The sequence below is a fragment of the Eschrichtius robustus genome, chromosome 9 (assembly GCF_028021215.1).
Source record: "Eschrichtius robustus isolate mEscRob2 chromosome 9, mEscRob2.pri, whole genome shotgun sequence".
In the NCBI taxonomy this organism is placed as follows: Eukaryota; Metazoa; Chordata; class Mammalia; order Artiodactyla; family Eschrichtiidae; genus Eschrichtius; species Eschrichtius robustus.
This window is the reverse complement of record NC_090832.1, coordinates 7,363,083-7,383,377: the sequence shown is the minus strand read 5'-3', so window position 1 is coordinate 7,383,377 and position 20,295 is coordinate 7,363,083. Positions and strand designations below refer to the sequence as shown.

Sequence of the window (20,295 nt, the reverse complement as noted above, 5' to 3'; positions counted from 1 at the left end):
TGAAGGGTAACATAAAGACTGTTTTGATCTCATCCGTCATTTTATAAAACAATTTGCTTTCTTTTGTTTTACTCATTTCTTGACGTATATAAGGAAACAAAGTTGCTGTTTATCCTGTACCTCTGCTCAGAGTAATCATTTGGTTTATATCTTCTAAACCTTTTTGTGCTTATATAAATATATATCTTTGGTATATAATGCAGATAATTTTTTTTCCAAAAAACCCCCATGTGATAATGCTGTATTTATTCCATGACCGGTGGGTACCCCCCTCCCCCCATATATTCTCTGCTTTGGATCTGTCCATATTGGTGTGTGTCGCTCTGCCTCAATTCCATTTGAGAACTACATGCTATTCCATTACATGAGTGTTAACATCACTTATTTAACTATTTCACTCTTTTTTTTTTATTCTACCCTCTGCCTCTGGCAACCATCAATCTGTTTTCTGTATCTATGAGTTCATTTTTTGTTTATTTTTTATTTCATAGATAAGTGAGATCATACAGTATTTATCTTTCTCTTTCTGAGTTATTTCACTTAGCATGACGCCCTTCAGGTCCATCCATGTTGTCACAAATGGCAAGATTTCCTTCTTTTTTTATGGCTGAATAATATTCGTCTGTATGTGTGTGTGTGTACTTACCACATTTTCTTTGTCCATTCATTCCTCATTGGGCACTTAGGGTTGCTTCCATGTCTTGGCTGTGGTAAATAGTGCTGCAGTGAACATGGGGATGCACATAACTTTTCGAGTTAGTGTTTTCATTTCCTTCAGATAAATAACCATTTCCTTCAGATAAATAACCGGGAGTGAGATTGCTAGATCATATGGTAATTCTATTTTTAATTTTTTAAGGAACTGCCATACTATTTTCCATAGTGGCAGTACCAGTTTACATTCCTACCAACAGTGCACAAGGGTTCCTTTTTCTCTGTATCCTCTTTAACACTTGTTATTTCTTGTTTTTTTGATCATAACCATTTTAACAGGTGTGAGGTGATATGTCATTGTGGTTTTGATTTGCATTTCCCCCATGATTATAACCATTTCACTCTGAATGGACACTTATATGGTTATAAAAAATAAAACCACAAATATTCTTGTACATACCCCTTTATGAACATAGTCTGTTCTTCTTGTAAGAATGGTTAGTTAAAATGGAATTGTTAGGTTATAGGGTATGCACATTTAAATCTTTCCTAGATAGTGCCAGATTGCTCCCCAAAAAGGTTGTAGTACTAATGTGTGCTTTCCCCCACAGTGTAGGAGAAATCCCATTTTCCCTCATTTTTGCAGCCATAATCAGGGAAATCTATAATTTCATTTTTATCTTTAACTTCCCTCATTTTTAGTGACATTGAGTTTGTTGTCATGTTTATTGCCCACTGACGTTTCTTTGAATTTTCTTTCATTTGTTGTGTTCATTTTCTGTTTTTTTAGATTATTGATCTGTTGGAACTATTTATGTTTTATGTATATTATTCATTTTTCTATTATGGCTGTAAATATTTTCTTCCAAACTGTCTTTTAACTTCATGATGCTTTTCACTGGAAAGAATTTAAAAACTTTTTATGTAGTCATACTGTTTTATGGTCACCTTATTTTATGTGTACTCCAAGATTATAAAAAATTTCTCCTATATATTTTGCTTATTCTTTTTACATAGTTAAAACAATTTTGTTACGGAAAATATTAAACATATGCCAAACAAACAATAATACTATGAACCTACTCAAATCTGTATTCCAGCATCATGGTTATTAACTCATGGCCAGTACCTACTACCCTTTGACACCTTCCTCTATCACTTTGAAGAAAATCTCAGATATCATCATATTTTATCCTTAAATATTTCAATATATTTCTCTGAAAGACGAGGGCATGTTTTATAAATGTACCACGATACCATTATCACACCTAAAGAAATAGCAAAAACTTCTTGATATCATCAGATTTCAAGCTCATGTTCATATTTCTATTGTACATAACTGTCATGGTTTTTTTAAAAAATATTTTACAGGTTGAATCAGTTTGCAAGTAATGTCTACACATGGTAATTGTTCATTGTATTTTTTAAGTCTTTTTAAATCTGTAGGTCCCCCTCCCTTTTTTGCCATATATTGATATTTATTGAAGAAGTTGGGTCCTTTATTCTGTAGAGTCTCCCCCAGTCTGAATTTTGATGATTGTACCTCCAGTTGATCTTTTACAATGTTTCTTTTTTCTCTGTGTTCTCTGTGAATTAACTGTATGATCTAGTGGCCTAATCAGAGTCAGGATCTTGACTGATTTGTTAATTGGTTAACACTACTTCATTAGGACACATGTAATGTCTGTCTCTTTGAGACAGTAGTGGTTGATGATCATTGCCTAGATGTCTTAATTCATTAAAGATTGAAAAGTGATGATATTCTAATTCTCTCATTTCTTCTTCTTTACTACTAGCTATATTAATTAGATATTGCTTTAAAGAGAAACTGTCCTCATCCATTATTTGGTAACCCAGTGAAATAACTGAACAGAAATGGCAGGATAAATATGCTTGATTCTTTCCCTTTTATTTATCATTTTTCAAAGTAATGAGTTGATTTACTGGTGACCAACTAATGTTTTTTTATTAATATTTGAACTCATGAATTGAAACATATTTTATATGTTTCAATTCACTGACTTCATTATTGTAATCCACTGAAGTAATTATGGTAACTGATATTCACATTGTCCCATCTTTGGCCAGTGGGAACATATTCAAGTTGGCTTAAGTCCTTACTTCACGACCCTAGTGAATAGTCTTTGATATCTGATATAACAAGCTGTTTTAGGCTTATATTGTACATTTACTCCAGGTTGGGAATCTGGCGTATCTTCAAGGAACCCTCATTCCTTTTATTGGGAAATAGTATTTCAGGACCACAATCTGGGCACCAGCATTGCTCATTGGAACTGAAATGGTCCTTGTTTTAGTTCTCTTCAGTAGTCAGAAGAACACGCACTCAATATATATAATAAGTGCATACTGACAGTAACAATTCAAATTCAGATTTTTACTTAATCTCTTCTGACTTTTCTTTTACACTGAAAATTACCAGGAATGATAGCATTCGAGTGTCATACACATTCCAAAGTACACTCACAGTAATCTCAGAATAACACCATCAACAATGTGGTTACTGAAAAACAGTTTAAGATTTTTTTCCCCATCCTTAAGGTGGTACAACCCTTTAGGGATATAACATCAAATTACAGTGTTTTAAAGACACTCGAATGATCCTTCCCTTTGTTATGCCACTAATTAGACATACAGTTAGATCCTCTTCTTTTTTGTTGTTGTATATTTGAAATAATGGCTTTATGAGGCAATTCACATACCATGAAATTCATGATTTTTAAAGTGATCGGTTCAGAAGTTTTTACACTATATTCAGAGTTGTGCAACCATTACTGGTGTCTAATTTTAGAACATTTTCATAACCCCTAAAATAAGCCCCTTACCCTTTAGCTGTCACCTCCACAATCCCTCTGTCACCTTCAGCCCTAAGCAACTGCTTATCTACTTTCTGTTTCTTTGTATTTGCCTATTCTGGACATTTCATATAAATGGAATCATACATGTGGTCTTTTGTGACTGGCTTCTTTCATTTAGCATAATGTATTCAAGGTTCATCTTTATTATCATATGTATTAGTGCTTCATTCCTTTTTATGGCTGAATAATATTACATTGTATGGAAATACAATACATTTTGTTTATCCACTCATAGATTTTTTTTAATTTAATTTTTTATTTTTAGGTGTTGCTTTTTAAATTTAATTTCTGCAAAAATTATGTAAAACACTTGGTTTTAAGAGAAAAATCTGTGGAATAATATATTTTTAAAGAAGCCTGGTTTCTCTGATAGGGATAGCTAAGCTTTAAAAAAATTGTTTTATTCTAACATGTTTTTAATATAAAACTTGTGTATGCAATTTTCTTTCCTTATTTATTTTTAATATATGACAGGCTTATTTTTACCCCTTAAGGTTATCATTGTTTCATTGTCTTTATGTAATGCACTTAGTGTCTCTCCCACCCCCCCCATTTTTTGGTTGTTATTTGTTGGTTCCCAGCTGTGAGGTATATTATAATTATCCTTTTCTTTTTTTAACCCAGGTTCTTATTTGAAGTAATTTTCTTTTATTTCCAATGAAATGCTAAGATGTTTCATATGCCCTCCCTTCCTCCCCAGATTTTGATAATTGTGGTATATCTACCTCGTTAGGTCATGTAACCATTATTGACAGTACTTTCTTCCTTACAGTTATCACTTAACCTAGTCTTAGTTCTACAGTAGTGTGTGGGTGGGTGGATGGTGGATGGATGGGTGGGTGGCTGGTGGATGGATGGGTGGGTGGATAGATAGAGATTTAGATTTAGATACATAGTTTTGGTCTTTTGTTTTAAGGCTCCTTTTTAGATCTCATATCAATATGAGTCCCTTGAGTCATTGTGGTTGGGTGACACTAGTTCCCTAGCAGATTCCTCAGTAAGGGCTCATGAAAACTATGTTTCATGAGTTCTTGGATTTTCCTAACAGTTGCAACATGTATACCTGAAAGTCTGTTTGGCTGGCCATAAAATATTTGGCTTATATTTTTTTCCCAGAATAAATTTAGTATATGTTATCCATTGTCTTTTGCCATGAAGCATTGAGATTGCAAAGTCTGATGACAATATGATTTTTGTGTTTCCACTTAAAAGAACCTTGGTTTATTTATTTAATTAATTTACTTATAACCTGGATACCTAAAAGATTGTCTTTCTTTAAATTCCACTAGTTTTACTTGGTGCTGGTATTTCCACATTGATATTTTTTAATACATGATGTCCTTTCAATATATAGTTTCAGGGTTTGGTTTTGTTTTTATCTTTTTTTTTTTTTTTGATTCAAGTGAATTTCTTTATGTTTTAATTTTTTCTGTTTCATTGGTTTGGTTTTCTTCTCTGGGAACCACTACTGTATGTATTCTGGATCTACTTTGCCTATCTTCTCTTTCACTTCATTTCAAATCTTTTCTTTTTTTTAAATAAAATTTTCCTCATATTTCTGTGAAGGCATTATCTCTTTTGTTTATTTGCTCTTGTGTTCCATCTAGTTTTTTAGTTTTGAAATGATTTACAATTTTTGAAGAATTATTTTCTGAGTTCCTTCACTTGGTTTGTGAGTGTTTCTAATTCAAATTTGTGTCGTTCTTTTATATTTTCTAAGATTTTAAAAATTTCTTTTAGCATGTTTTGAGAATCAGGTCACTGTCTCATCTGCTTAGTGGGCATGTCTTTCTGGCATGCGTTCATTGTCTGTAGGGTTATTCTGCTCCTTATTCTCTCTCAATTCTCTCTCACAGTTATTTCCTTAAAATAACCATGTATTGGATTCTAACACAATCCTTTTTTCTTGTTCATTTTTAAACATGATATTTGTTTTTATGAACTTTAAGAAAAGAGAGAGTTAGGAAAGCGTTTAGGTTTATGCTTTAAGCTCTCTCTTCTGAATTGGTAAGTAATACGTCTCTTCTTTTTTGAGGTCTCCTGGCTGTGTTCCTCTCCCCCTGTTTCTGGCCCTTCTCTTTCCTTTACCTCTGTTGTCCTTTACTGGTCAGTTGGATTTCACCCCAGCAGTTTCTTCTGGGTGTGGAGCTTTGTCCTGGAAGGACATTTTGGCTGAGAGTTTCAAGAGTTTTGGGGGTGTAAACCACTTCAGCCCCTTCAGACCTTATTGCCCACCCATTGACTTCACTCAGGAATTGGTGCCACAATCATTCCCAATGTCAGGAAGCCCTCAAATAGAAGCAGTGAGCTTTCTATTGAGTATTCATTGGTAATTTTGGAATTTGTCCCTTTAGCCCCATCAGACACTCCGTTAATCCCCTCTGTTTCCCCTGTACAAATGCTGATAGGGATCTGGGGTACTGGTTGGGTGTGGCGTGTGGGTATGAGGTATCACATGGGTCCAGGGACTATCTGTTTCCCTCCCCCTTTCTATTTTGGGGTTCATGAAGTTACCTTTCACCTAGTTTTATTGTAAATGTGTCTCATGGAGTTCTGATTTTGTTGTCTTAGTCATTCTGTCCTTGTGGGGAAACTAAGGGAAATTGAAATCCTACTGTCATCACTGTCTTTTCAGAAATCTTTTTATCATGTTGACCTGTCAAATTGCCACTACTTGATCATTTTTGATTGACTAAAATGGTAATTTTATATGGTTTAACCTAAGGTATAGCTCTGTGTTTAGGTTCTAAAACATTTGGAATCCCTTTTTCAAAATATATAGGTTCAACATATATTTTTGTATTTACATTAATACTTAGAGTCAGCCCTCCATATCCACTGGCTCCTCATTTGTGGATTCAGTCAACCACAGATCAAATTGAAATCCATGGATGCGACCCCGCAGATACTGAGGGCCGGCTATACTATACCATTTTATATAAGGGGTTTTGGTATCAGCAGGGGGTCCTGAAACTAATCCCCCATGGACGTTGAGGGATGACTGTACTTTAGTTGCTCATAACAGGCAAAAATTTCTAAAATAGCCATGTAATTAAAAAAATGATTAATTGTAATAACATGAGGTTGGGATTCCCTGGTGGCACAGTGGTTAAGAATCCGCCTGCCAATGCAGGGGACACGGGTTCGAGCCCTGGTCTGGGAAGATCCCACATGCGCGGAGTAACTAAGCCCATGCGCCACAACTACTGAGCCTGTGCTCTAGAGCCCACAAGCTACAACTGCTGAGCCCATGTGCCACAACTACTGAAGCCCACGCGCCTAGAGCCCGTGCTCTGCAACAAGAGAAGCCACCGCAATGAGAAGCCTGCACACCGCAACGAAGAGTAGCCCCCCACTCGCCACAGCTAGAGAAAGCCCACGCGCAGCAACAAAGACCCAATGCAGCCAAAGATAAATAAATTAATTAATTAAAAAAAAATAATGTGAGGCATAAGTGTGTAGGGTAAGGGAAGGACGTATTTATTCTTTATTTAATTCCCTAAAATACTCATTGGATTATCTGTTATTTTTCAATTTCTTGAACTGCCTGCCTTTTTTATATTCTGAATTATCGTAGGTAATTGGATATATTTCTCTGCTCTGTTGCTCTGTTTATTACTGTGCCAGAACTTTTCTGTTTTAAATACAGTAGGTTTATTAGTAAGGTTTGGCATTGTGTAGGGCAGTTCTTCCCATACATTCTTTCTTTTCAAAAGTTTCTGAGCTGTTTTTATTTTTGTACATTACTTTCTTACACCTGAACTTTATTTAATAAATTTATTAACCCACACAAAATGCCATTGCGATTATGATTGTAATTACATTGAGTTTTTATTAATGTCCCTACATTATTGAGTCTCTTCAGTTTGATTGGATTGTTCAGGGATTTTATACTACATTTAATACTATATTTCTCACTGGAATGAAAGAATAACAAATAGGCCATTCTTGCACCTTATTACCCCTTTCCTCTCTCCCTGTGTTTTATTAAAATAATTGGGAGTTTAAGATCCAGGTTTTTCCTCACAGTATGCTTTCTTATTTTTTTCAGTTTCCAGTATTCCTTGCTAAAACTTGAATTATAGTCCTTAACCAAGTTATCACCATGGAGTTGTATCTGCCTGTATACGTTCTTCGAGATTCATGGCTTCTCATTTCCTTGGGCATTTTTCTTTTTCTATCTTGAGATCTTTATTCTGATCCAATTTTCATTTGACCAGACTCTCCTGTTCTTCCTCAGGTAGTTTTTTAGAGAAGGTAAATGAATTGTACTTTGGGTTTTTCCCCATTCAAAGAGGTTTTTTTCCCCTTCTTCTTTACACATTAGTGATATCTTGACTGTGCAAAAAGCTCTCCTCCACCTCTTCCTTTTGTTCTTTCTGGAACTCCTATTATTCTTCTGTCACAGCTCCTAGGTCTGCTCTCCATTTCTCTTATTTTTCACTCAAAATTTCTATTCCTTTTTCTTTTGCTCTGGGTTATAGTGATCATTTCTGCAGTTAATTTCTAAATAATTATTCAGACTTTGACAGCATTCATTCTATTTTCACTCCCTTTATGGAATTTATTTCAGAAATCTTGGTCTTTTTTTTTTTCCAGAGGACTTTAATGAGATCTTGCATTAGAGTATTTTTGTCGTTGTCTCCTGTGTCCTACATTCAATCACTGTCAGCTTTTCTGATTCTTCACGTTGGTGTCCCTAGTTAAAACTGCTGTCCCCTCTTCCATGCTCAGGAGTTTTTTAATGTCTGTTCCTCTTTGTCTGGATGCGGATTGACGCCCCAGGCAACACCAGCAGGAATGTGTCTCCTCAGCAGCTGTGTAGGCCTGCGAGGCTGCTGGTTCTCCAGGCAGTGTTGTCTTGCAGTTGTTGAGAAGGAGGGATTGTCCCTTCCCAGTGAGCCTGAAGCAGATGGGTCAACAGGCTGGAACTACAGAGAATGCTGAAAGACTTCTTTAGAATTTTATCCTAGAAAGCTTGCTGAATTCTGTAGAGCTCTAAATAAATATTTTATCTGATGTCGTTCTCCACACCAGAAGAAACAAGCATTTATACTGCCTAAAGCTTTTAAACAGACATGTCTTAACCCTGACCACATTTATCACAAGTAACCATTTTAAAAATTATGCAGCTATTTTAGAAATTCTTGCCTGTTATGGGAAACTAAAGTATGTATTAATTTAAATGCAAAAATATGTGTTGAACATAAAAGAATGTGAGTGGGGGAGACCAGTTAAGAGTTCACTCAATGACAGCACAGATATGAGTGACATTTGGAGGCACAATAACTAAATTGGTGATGTTTTAAATTGAAGAAAAGTTGAGATTTTCAAATTTTGATGGCTTCAGTTTTCTCAATAGAAGGAGAAGGCAAGACCTTTGAATGATTGGTCAGGATGATGTTGCCAGAGGTTTAAGAACACTGAGAAATCTCCAAATCTGCCGTTTTATGGGGAAAAGCATAAGGAGTTTGATGGGGATGACTGTGTGAATGGGTGAGCAACAGTAGGATTCCTAGAAAACATCAAATAACATATATTTGAGTGGGACCAGCCAGGTTAATTTTATGAATTTTTCTCTTTCAGCCTCCTTTGGTATATCTCAGGAGAACAAATGGACAAAAGACTTGGTTAAACCCACTAGTTTTTATGTTTACACAAATGGCTACCTGGTTTTGTAATCTTTTCTCAAATTTAATAATTCTCCGGTTTTGTCCGTCTAGAGATAGTTGTGGATAATACTGTGTATAGCCTTAAAACTAAATGCTCCGATTATTTTAAGTATGATGAACAAAATGTGTGATGAAAAAGGTGAACTTGGTTCTTTTTCTACTATACTTTTTTTTTTTTTTTTTTACTATACTTTTTTGATAAAAATATTACAATTTCATTTTAGTTCTTGTTATGGTTTTCTAATACTTTTAGAGCTTTTTAGGTCTTAGTTGAAAATGGTGAATTATTCTAAAGATTATTTTTCCTGTAAAATTATGATTTTTATAGGTTTGTCAGCAAACTATAGAGAATAATAGTTTATAACTACAACTGTAGGAAGTTCTCCTGGATGCTCTTATAAGCTTTGTTGAATTTGTGTTACAGTTTTCTGAATTTCCGGATCCCATGTGGGGTTCTGATTATGTGCAGTTGTCCAGGACGCCGCCTTCCTCGGAGCAGAAGTGCAGCACTGTCTCTTGGGATGAACTGAAGTCCATGGATTTACCCTCATTCGAACCTGCCTTCTTAGTCCTCTGTCGAGTCCTTCTGAATGTCATACATGAATGTCTCAAGTTAAGGTTGGAACAGAGACCTGCTGGAGAACCATCTCTCTTGAGTATTAAGCAGGTTTGTTTCAAAGACTGTTTAAAAATATTGAACATTTATTATATTTTTCTACAGGCTCAGCATTTTTGTTTTTAGGATTTTCCCCCTAATTGTTGCAAATAGTGAAAATGAGTGTATGCTAGTGTTTTTAAGCTGCTCTGTTTAGGGTAATTTAAAATGTTCTTTTTTCCGTGCATTCTTCAAAGATGAGATGATGATTCCACCTCTCTATCTTCCACTTCCTCATTCTAAAAGGTTATGAAAGTGTGGTGCTGATATGACCCTCTGTGTCCTATTACCATCAGTCTTTGAAGACTGGAAGCTTAAAATTCATTCATAAGAGATAGTTTAAATTCTTAAATTTTTTTTGTTGTTGTTATGTAAGCAGGTAAATGCCTGCAGTATGCAGGGGTGGGATGTGTTTGGACATTTTGCTTGCTCAGGCACTTGTATGGTTTAAGCAACAATGACAACTTCTGCTTTCTTAATTATTATTAATTTTGGGCGGGATTTTCTAGTGAGTTTGCTACTCCAAGGGTAACAGAGGAATGGCTAGAAGCAATTGTATCTATCAGAGTGTGTGCTGAAGAGCGTTTATATTTATGCCTTATGATACGACCGTATTGACATTCACTATATAAAATAACCATTTCAAATTTTGATGAAAAACAGTTACTGTGGTTTTTGTGGACTGTGGTTGTCCGTCCGCATGGCGTTTGAAGGGCTGGGAGCTCCCAGGCTCTGAATGGCAGGATGGGCAGAGGGGATGAGTGCAAGCTGGAGGACAGGCGGTGCGAGAGGTACGAAATAGGACTTGACGTTGTTTGTGTAGTTAGGTGAGGAGCCGGGCGACTAATGGAACTGGAGGTGGAGTCCTGCACCTCACCATTATCGCTTCGGTTCCCATCCAGCACAGCCCGAGCTCTGCGTCCACCTTCGCTCTACTTCCTTCTCACCATCTTGGTTCTAGTTACTCTCCTACTGTCCACTTGGGCCACACTTTTCACTTGTCCTCCATGTTGCAGCGGTTATTTAGGAAGTTTTGGTAAAATACTTACCTCCCCTCCCCACAAAACAAATACATACTTCAGGAATATCTGCTGCTGAAACAAGGGGAAGTTTACCTTTTACTAACGGGGCTGTTGTGAGGATTAAACAGTAATTTATGTTAAAACATTTTGAAAAGATAAAACCAATACTTAGATTAAGATAGCATTACTAGAGTAAAAATAAAATAGAGGGCTTCCCTGGTGGCACAGTGGTTAAGAATCCGCCTGCCAATGCAGGGGACACGGGTTTGAGCCCTGGTCCGGGAAGATCCCACATGCCACAGAGCAACTAAGCCCGTGTGCCACAACTACTGAGCCTGCACTCTAGAGCCCGCACGCCACAACTACTGAGCCCATGTGCTGCAACTACTGAAGCCCGCACGCCTAGAGCCTGTGCTCCGCAACAAGAGAAGCTACCACAATGAGAAGCCTGCACACCGCAACAAAGAGTAGCCCCTGCTCGCCGCAACTAGAGAAAGCCTGCGTGCAGCAACAAAGACCCAACGCAGCCAAAAATAAAATAAATAAAATAAAATAAATAAATTTATAAAAAAAATAAAATAAAATAGAAATTTTGGCTTTAATGCATTCAGATTGAGTTATAAGCACCTAAGTGACATCTTTAACAGAAATTTATGTTAGCACTTTTTAATGGATTTAACTCTAGCCATTGCTCTCTTACTGTGGGTAATTATTTTAAAAACATTTTGAAGGGGATCTTGTTGTAAAAGCAATCCATGTTCATTTTAGAAAATTTGAAAAGTACGGAAAATGATAGACAAAAATGAAAGTTATCCTATTATTCTGCCATTCAGAGATAACCACTGTAACATTTTGGTGTATTTCTATCCATTTATTTTTCTGTATGTACATACTTTCTGCACATATAATTTAAAATAAAAAAGAAAGAAAAGAATATGAGTTTTCATCCTTAAATTTTTTTCAGAAATAAGATTTTAAATGGCTGCATTAGTGTTCTACCATATAAGTGCATCATAACTTATTTAATCCCCATTGTTGTTTTGAATAATATTGTGATAAATATATTTGTATGTAAGTTTTAGTGCGCATCTCTGATTATTGTTTGAGTATAAAACGTAAAAATTAACTAGTGAGTCATACATTTTTAGATTCTAGAAAGTTTGTACCAGTTTACTTTCCCTGTAGCAGCACCGTGGTTCCTTTTGTGTCTTGATAATGTATCTTAAAACTAGTGCAACTGTGATCTTGTTTCACAGTCCCTGCTGGTTAGAATTTGAGGGCATGAGACCAGCGTGTTATTGATGGAAGGACAGTAAAGGTCCTCTCATTGCACCTTCCCTCCCTTCTCACAGTACCTCCTGGGCCTACACATGGCGGTTTCACTCATCCTTTTGTTTTCTTTCATTTTTTCCCCCCTTGACTTTCATTTAATTTTATCAGATTAATCTTAGGTTTGTTTGTTTTTGTGATTGAGTGTTTTGATGGTAAAAGCCACAAATCACGGTAGGTAAACTTTGCTAAATTATTACAAAGGCCACCAGGCTCTGTGGTATGTAAGTATATTTGAATCTTTATTATGTTTTTGGTTAAAAATGACCAGTCTCATGAGGAAATTTTTCTCTTGTATCCCTTGTCTTATAATGTAAACTAGTAGAAAAATAGATCTTTTTCTGTAGAATTTATTTTCTATAAAAATTTATGTGTAGAACAATGTATTTTAGCAAATCAGTTTTCTGCCTGTATATTTTTCTTTGTGTATTCATGCTATACTGTTAAATACTTTTGTCTTCACTGATTTATTTTAATTATTCAGTTGAGATTACTGAGATATTTATGTGAAATGAACTGACGAAGACTCTGGAAAATATTTTAGGGTTTTCAGAGGCAAGGTTCTCTTTTCCTGAGCTTTTTGAGGATTTACGTGGAAAATGTGTGAAAACCGACAAATAATCTGGTGAGATTGTGTGAAATGGTAGAACTTGTGCCTGTTGTCTTGCAGCTGGTGAGAGAGTGTAAGGAGGTGCTGAAGGGTGGCCTTCTGATGAAGCAGTACTACCAGTTCATGCTGCACGAGGTCCTGGACCACCTGGAGGAGACCGACTGCAACATCGACGCCTTCGAGGAGGATCTGCACAAGATGCTGATGGTCAGGACAGTGGGGAGAGACGTCTGACTTGCGTGTCTTCTCGCACACGCCGTGCTTGCCTGTGCTCTTCTGGCCTCTGTACTTCTGCTGCTGTTATTCCTTCCTGCTCACAATGTCTTCTCTCCTCCTTGTCTGCCCACTGAAGATTTACTTTCGAGTTTTGTCTGACAGTTTTCACCTTTCATGTGCATCTATCTATACCTTCTCTGAACTCTTACAGGGTTCTAATTATAACCACACTATTTCATACTTAGCGATGTACCACCTGTCTGTCCTCAGGTTTCCCTAATTAGGCTGAAAGCTGCACAAGCCAGGGGCTGTGATTGAAGTGCTTTTGTCTTCTGTAAGGTTTGGTAGAGTGTTAGTATATAGTAAATCCATGATTAGAGGCATTAGGGTATATGCACAGACGATTACTTAGTGTGGCAGGTTAATGAAATAATATAGAAAACAGCAAAGCTTGTAGGCATATTGTTTTTGGAATGCTTTCACCCTTGCTTGACATCTCATTGTGTCCTGCCTCAGGATGGCTGTAGCACCTCCAGACACCACCCTCACTTTCTAAAGAGAAAGGCAGAGGGGAAAAGTCTCCTTGCCAGCTAAGTGCAGAGCAGCGAAGGCTCTCCTGGAAGCCCCACCCAACAGATGTCCCCTACATCCTACTGACCAGACCTTTGTGTGGCCTCTTCACTGAAATGGAGGCTGGGAATGCAAAGATTTAGCTTTTCAGCCTCTGTAGTAGAAGGAGAGAAAGAAGAGTGTCGCTGGGGAGGGACTTATATCTGGCATCTTACGAGAAATAATTTTGAGTCTGAAATGATTTCCTAATCGTTTGGGAGAATACATAAAAGACCAGAATGTGTAAAATGTGGCTACATTTTGAAATACTGTATATATTGCTTATGTCAGGAAAGTCTTTATCATTGAAGAGTTATGGTAAAAAACAGCAAGGAAATTAATTTTTCTCTCTGTGGATGATTAAACCAGAAGTTTAAAAGGACAAAATGTGCTTTGCTTTCCAAACTGTCTTAGATGGCTTTACAGAGGCGCATGCCACACCTTTTACCATGTAATCGCTGAGGCAGGAAGGGTGAGATTAGGCAGGAAGGGTGAGAATTAGGCTGTGCCTTCCAGGTCATCCACCTCCAGTGCCCTCGGTGTGCCTGTGAGATGTCAGAAGGCTCAGTTAAGGGAAGTAAGTACCAAAATTCTCAGCTAGTTAGAGCTAGAAATGCTTAGGATTTAGTTTTGACTCCAATTTTGGTAGTTTTGGCTACCAGTTTTCTGTGTGAGGCATCATCTGCCTTAGTTCATCTCCATAAGTTCACAGATGAAGAACTAGAAATTATCAATAGTTTTAAAATTGTGCCCCAAAGCGTGCTAGATGGATTAGTGCAGGGGCATATTTTGCGAACTGGTGGAGCCCAAACAAAGTCAGTGTTTTTGTCAGGAAGGAAGGAGAGTGTGGCCTTCGGAGAGGCAGTCACGTCGTTTACTGCTCCGCCTGCCCTCCTTTAGATGCGGAGGGCCCGTGCACGGCGAGTGAGAGCTGTGGCCTCTTGGGGTGTGAATGGTCAGGAGGCAGCAGGGCATGCCCCCGTAGAGGACATACTGCCAGACAGTATCCTATCCTGTAAGCCGGGGAAGACCGCCGAGTGAGAGATGGGTTAAGAGGGCGAGGGGAAGCAGTGATCAGCAAATTATGATGCAGGATATCTGTGACTGAGGGGTCTTTACTCTGTGCTGCATCAGCCTTCTGACTCGAAAAACTGAGGAACTTGTGCATGCAGTTACTTCCAAGGAAGTAACTGGTGAGTATTTGTTTGAGCCAGCAAAACCAAATTGAAGCTGTGAGCTTTCTTAGCTCATTTCCCTGGCCCTGGCCTTTAGAAATAACTAAAACAATAAACATAATATGTGATGTAGGAACATGTGATAGACAGATTGAAGGAAATCACATAAAAAGAACTTAAAAGGAGTGAAAATATGAAAATGATGAACAAGATGTGATAGTTGTAGGAGACACACAAGGGAGAGCTCAGACTTGCACAGTTAGTGTTCCTATAGAAGAATAAAGGACAAAGGAGCAGAAAAGACTCAATTTTCCATTCTAGAGATATTATTGGGTGTCTGCTGTGTGCCAGGCAGGCATCGTGCCTGGTACTGAAGGCTCAGTAAGGAGCATAAACTGCCTCTTGGAGTTTAAGAACGATGGGGAAAATGACTATTAAATAATTGTACAGACGTAACATTACAACGGTGAAAAACAGCAAAGGAGAGACACGGGTCTTTTTTGCACTCTCACGGTAAGATCTGAGTTCATGTGGCGGTGAGACAAGTCTCTCAGGAAGGGGCAGTTGGAATTTATCTGAAAGTTGCTGTGTGTATTATAATCCAATTTATGTAGTAATAATTTGAAAGCTTACACAAAACAATACTGTATCTTGTAATTTGTGTAATAACAGATTATTTAAAAAAACATATAAACCAGAAGGGGACATACTAAATGCGTAATTGTTACCTCTGAGGAGGGAGGAAAGAGAGAAGTGAAGAAAGAACCCAAGGAGAAATTAACTTTGTGATGTATTATTTCTCATCAAAAAAATATCCAAAGCCAATATGACCAAATATTAACATTTGTTCATTCTGGGTATTATTTGTAAAAATATTGTAAAGCCACTTTACTTTTTAGTTAAAAAAAAAAAAAGAGAGAGAGAGATTGAAAGGAACACTTTGCTGACAGAGAAGGAAGCAGATGCAAAGTCTCTGTGATGATGCAGGATAAGGGAAGCAGCTTTGGAACGAAGGTTCCCAGGAAAGCCTTGGGAAGGGACCACTGTGGCTGCGGTTAGAGGAACAGCCTGGGGGGATCCAGAGTCAATGGGAGAAGACTAGGCAGAGACTAGTCTAGAAGTGCACACGCTAGTCCCTGGATTACAGTGGAATAGCATAAATTTGGGAAAAAGCATAAGGATCCGAAAGAAACGAAGGAAGCGAAGTTGGCCGGACTCAGGGATGGATTGGATATGGGGGAGGTATCGAGAGTGATTGCTGGTTGTCCAGTTTGTGCAGCAAGATGAATAGTGAAGATGGTAGGTCCAGTGAGAGTTTTTAAAATCGAAGATACCTGAGACCATTGGAAAGCCTTCGGCGTTGATTTTGTTAAGGGAAAGAGATGAAAGAAAATCTTATATATATATATATATATATATATATATGTAAGAGAAAGGAGAAGACCGATGGTGTCAGGTTCCTCGGGTATCACGTGGAAACGGGTCTCAAAACACAAGTGCTGGGCTTAGCAGGAAGCACAGCTCCTCTACTGTGAAAAAGGGAAGGATGGTAGGTAACAGCATGTAGGTTTCTGTTATTTGTTTCACGACGATGAGAGCTTTTATATCTAATGACTTAAAGTTTTTTTGTGAAGAGAGACGAGATCATCGGCTGAGAGTGGGTTAGGATGGGTTTTGGCAGTTTGAGGAAAATGGAGACGTTTCAAACTTGTGGTTGTAGAGAGAAGGAAAGTGAGCTGAGCAGAGGTACCAGTATTACCAGAAATGTGTGCCGTGTGGTTGGTGAATGTGACTGTGTAGGAGTGACTCCCCCCTGCCGTGTGACTCGTGGCCCTCAGCTTCTGGACCGTGCGGATGGGGAAGGGAGCTGGGCTTGTCTTGACAGGCAGGTGAGAAAAGGCAGGTGAGAAAAGGCAGCGTGAGCATTCCAGGCATGGCAGGGTGTAGGACGGTGGCAGGGACATGCGCGTACTGACAGGAGCGCTGAATAAGGAGGACAGGGACCCAAGGAAGAGAGGAGTGAGTTGGAGGAAGAAGAGGAACCAGTGGACCGGAGTTCCAGATAAAGTGAAGAGAACAGTGTAGAGGGGGGAGTTGGGCAAACAAACTGGAGCGAGGAGAGGAGGTGTTAACATCAGTGTGTTTGAATTGGGCTTCGAGCAGTTCTGGTATTGGCAGGATCAGAAACGAAACCTTGTCAGAGAGGAGAAAAGGTGGTTGGAACTGGAGGCCATGGGGGAACGGAACTGAAATGGTGTCGGGGCGTTGTGCACCTGATGTTAAGTCACACAGCTGGTGGCTGAGCCTGGGATGGAGAGAAGACTGAGCCACAGCCTGGAGTCGAATGACGACTGACGGGTAGTTGAAAATCAGTAGATGATGGTGTGCAGAGGGGGCGTCGATGGTATATCTGATGACATCAATCTTAAAGGGGTAGGGTATTTCTTTTGTTTTGTTTTCAAGTAAGACTGTGTAAGAGTGATGGTTTGAAAGTAGCAGTGGGGTGCACGAGGATGCCGACTGTTTGCAGCCCTTGAGATATACTGTAAGATAGTTGCCCCTTGAGAGGGTTGCCAGGGAGAAGTGCAGCTCTCAGGACAGCCAGGTTTCAGGGAAGCCAAGGAGGTGAGGGAGCATTCCAGGAATGGAAAGGGAGGTCCTGGGCCCGCTGTACAAAAGACTTGTTTCATTTGGATGAGAAGGTCATAGACCCGTAAGTTGCAGGTTCCACACACACAGCTGTATTCATAGTGGACCCAGGACTGGAGATTCATGCTGCACAGCCTGGATGGAGGAGGACCCAGAATTATCCAAAGATACAAGAGAAGGCAGTTTTCTTGAAATAAAGACCCCAGATTTTTGCCTACTGAAAGTTATTGTTGGATCTCAGAAAATATTCATTTCAGTGAAGCCTAAGATGTAGCCTGGTGAAATAATTGAAATCCAAGACTAGAGAAAGAGTCCTGTAAACATCTAAGCAGGGAAAGGAAGCCACCTTCAGGGAGCAGGGAGAGTGGTGATTAGTCTGGCATCAGTTTTCTTTATACTAACAGGACACATTGCGTTAGAAGGTAGTGGAGTAATGTCTTCAAGGTTCTGAGGGAGAGAATGTGTAACTTAAATATTTTATACCCAGTCAAGTTATCCTTTCAGTAAAAGAATCCACAAACAGTGATGTTTCATAATATAACAATTGTTAACCTGTCTTGAGAAAATCCACTTGATAGTAAAACCCTGCTAAGCAACAGATAAATCAAGATAAGAATTGAGGACTGGGAAAGCTGTTGTAGAGGACTTGTGGTGGGCATAAACCCCACCTTAGAAAGATTGGGTATTTTGGTTATAGATCATAATCTATATGTCATAAACCTTGAAAAATTATATCACGAAAATCTGAATGTTGGGAAGGTATAGTGGGAAGAAGTGTGCTCATTTCCTCCTCTTAACACGTAAGATACCATCTAAAGTTAAAGTAAGTAATTAAAGAAATAAAGGTCCCAACCTCTTAAAGGAATGTTGTTCACAATATATTAATAATGAAAATTTCTGTATGCTATTTTGATTTTTTTTAACTTGATCGTACTTTTCTATACAGTGCAAATATTGTAGTTATTTTCTTAGTAACTTGCAGCAATTGTGAATAATGTGTTAAATTGCTGAGGAGTTGAGTTACACAATTAAAGAAAAATGCTGTTTAGACATCAGTTAACAGTGATGCAGAATCTCGCTTCTCTCAGAGCTTCATGCCTCAGTGGTCCCTCTTCCACTCGCCCTTCTGATTTATAGCTTTCATGTTAACAGAGATGAAAGTTGTGGGTTGTTGAATTCTATTCTCAGATATCTCCTTTTACATTTTTGTATTTTAAGGTATATTTTGATTACATGAGAAGCTGGATCCAAATGCTACAGCAATTACCTCAAGCGTCTCATAGTTTAAAGAATCTGTTAGAAGAAGAATGGAATTTCACCAAAGAAATAATCCATTACATCCGGGGAGGCGAAGCACAGGCTGGAAAACTTTTCTGGTAGGAATCCTTATACGCCTGTCTTCCTTTCTCACTTGTACTCCTGGCTTGCTCACCAGTTCTATTCTACATGTTTGAGTGTTTAGTTACATGAAAATGACAATCATTCATATCTTTTGTGTGCCGAAGCTTTGTTATCCTTAGAGCAGTGGTTCTCAGCCAGGGGTGATTTGCCGCCTGGGGACGTGTGGCAGTGTCTGGAAACAGTTCTGATTGTACTGACTGGGAGGGGCTACTGGCATCTAGTGGGAACAGGCCAGGGATGCTGCTAAACATCCCACAATGCACAGGACACAGGACAGCCCCCCAAACAAAAATTATCCACCCAAAATGTCAAGTTTGAAGTTGAGACATCCTGCCTTAGAGTACACCCTCTTGGTTATACAAAAGGAGGAGAATTTAAGGCCTCTGACAAGTGGAGTAGACCTGGAGACCTTTTGTATCAGTCTTGGTGGGCACTTCCAAAGCCTAACAAGTACGTATTTTCACTGATACTGTTTTGGGAATGTAATACTAATCACAGAATCTCTTTATAAACTGGGTATTTACATATGGTGAAAGAATTGAAACGTAAACCAAGGAAAAGCATTAGGGAGGGGGTGAGTGCTCACTGGTCTGTCTGTTCTAGGAAATGAATGTATCTTCTTGAGTACAGGCACCTGAGTGTTGAATGTGGGGTGTGTGGTGTTTGCTGGGGGCCACTCCCCTGCTGACTGACTGAGGACCAGGCCTCTCCTTGGCTCTAAACTCTGCTGCAGTTCTTTGGTGCTACCTTCTCTCACTTGCCCCATCAGCCATTTTATTTCTTCATTTCCTTTTTATGAGTTCTTTTACACCCAGCTCATGTTTCCTTCCCCTCCCTTTATGTGCACTCTTTAGGACTTCAGCTTTTACAGAGTTTCCTTCTCGCTTCAGAAACTCATTGTCCTCACCCTGATGGTCTTTGTTCCATGCTCAGTATCTCAGGATGTTGTATTCACTTTTCTTCCCTAACCACCAGTTCTTTTTATGTTTTCCTCTATCTTTATTTTGAGTGAACAGTGAACTTGCTCTTGTCTCAGGACTCATCCAGTCCTTCAGGCCGAGGTTCCCAGTCTGTCCTGTTTTCCTATTCAGATTGGCTCTCATAGTCAGCCTTATGAAAAAATGCATTCACTACCATTTTCAGCATCTCTCCCCCTCTTAATTTTCCATTGTTCTGCTTTGCCTGTAATTTCTTCTGTTTGCATCTTCTGTTCTCAGGCTGTCAAGCTTTGTTAAGGAAATTTTTTTAAAAGGTTACTCTTTCATTTCACTACCAATTCTTGTTATATAATTTCTTTGTACCCTCACTTTGTACCCTGTCAGTCTTTTTGTTTTTATCTTTTGCTTGTCCTTCAGGTTCCGTTCAGTGCAGTCTCTGGCCTTCAACTTCATATTCGTGTTTTGAGAAGCTCCAGAGCTTTTTCATTG

The 20,295-nt window shown here is 38.5% G+C and overlaps 1 protein-coding gene across 6 annotated transcripts in view; it reads left to right on the top strand.

The window, feature by feature from the left end:
• Window positions 1-20,295, top strand: part of MAP3K4 (mitogen-activated protein kinase kinase kinase 4) — a 115,609-nt gene that overhangs the window by 61,390 nt on the left and 33,924 nt on the right. For all 6 annotated transcript variants that reach the window (XM_068550720.1, XM_068550717.1, XM_068550719.1 and 3 more), the window contains 3 exons: window positions 9,627-9,869; window positions 12,879-13,025; window positions 18,686-18,843. In XM_068550720.1, coding sequence (XP_068406821.1) covers window positions 9,627-9,869; window positions 12,879-13,025; window positions 18,686-18,843 — 548 coding nt within the window. The remainder of the gene's footprint in view (window positions 1-9,626; window positions 9,870-12,878; window positions 13,026-18,685; window positions 18,844-20,295) is intronic.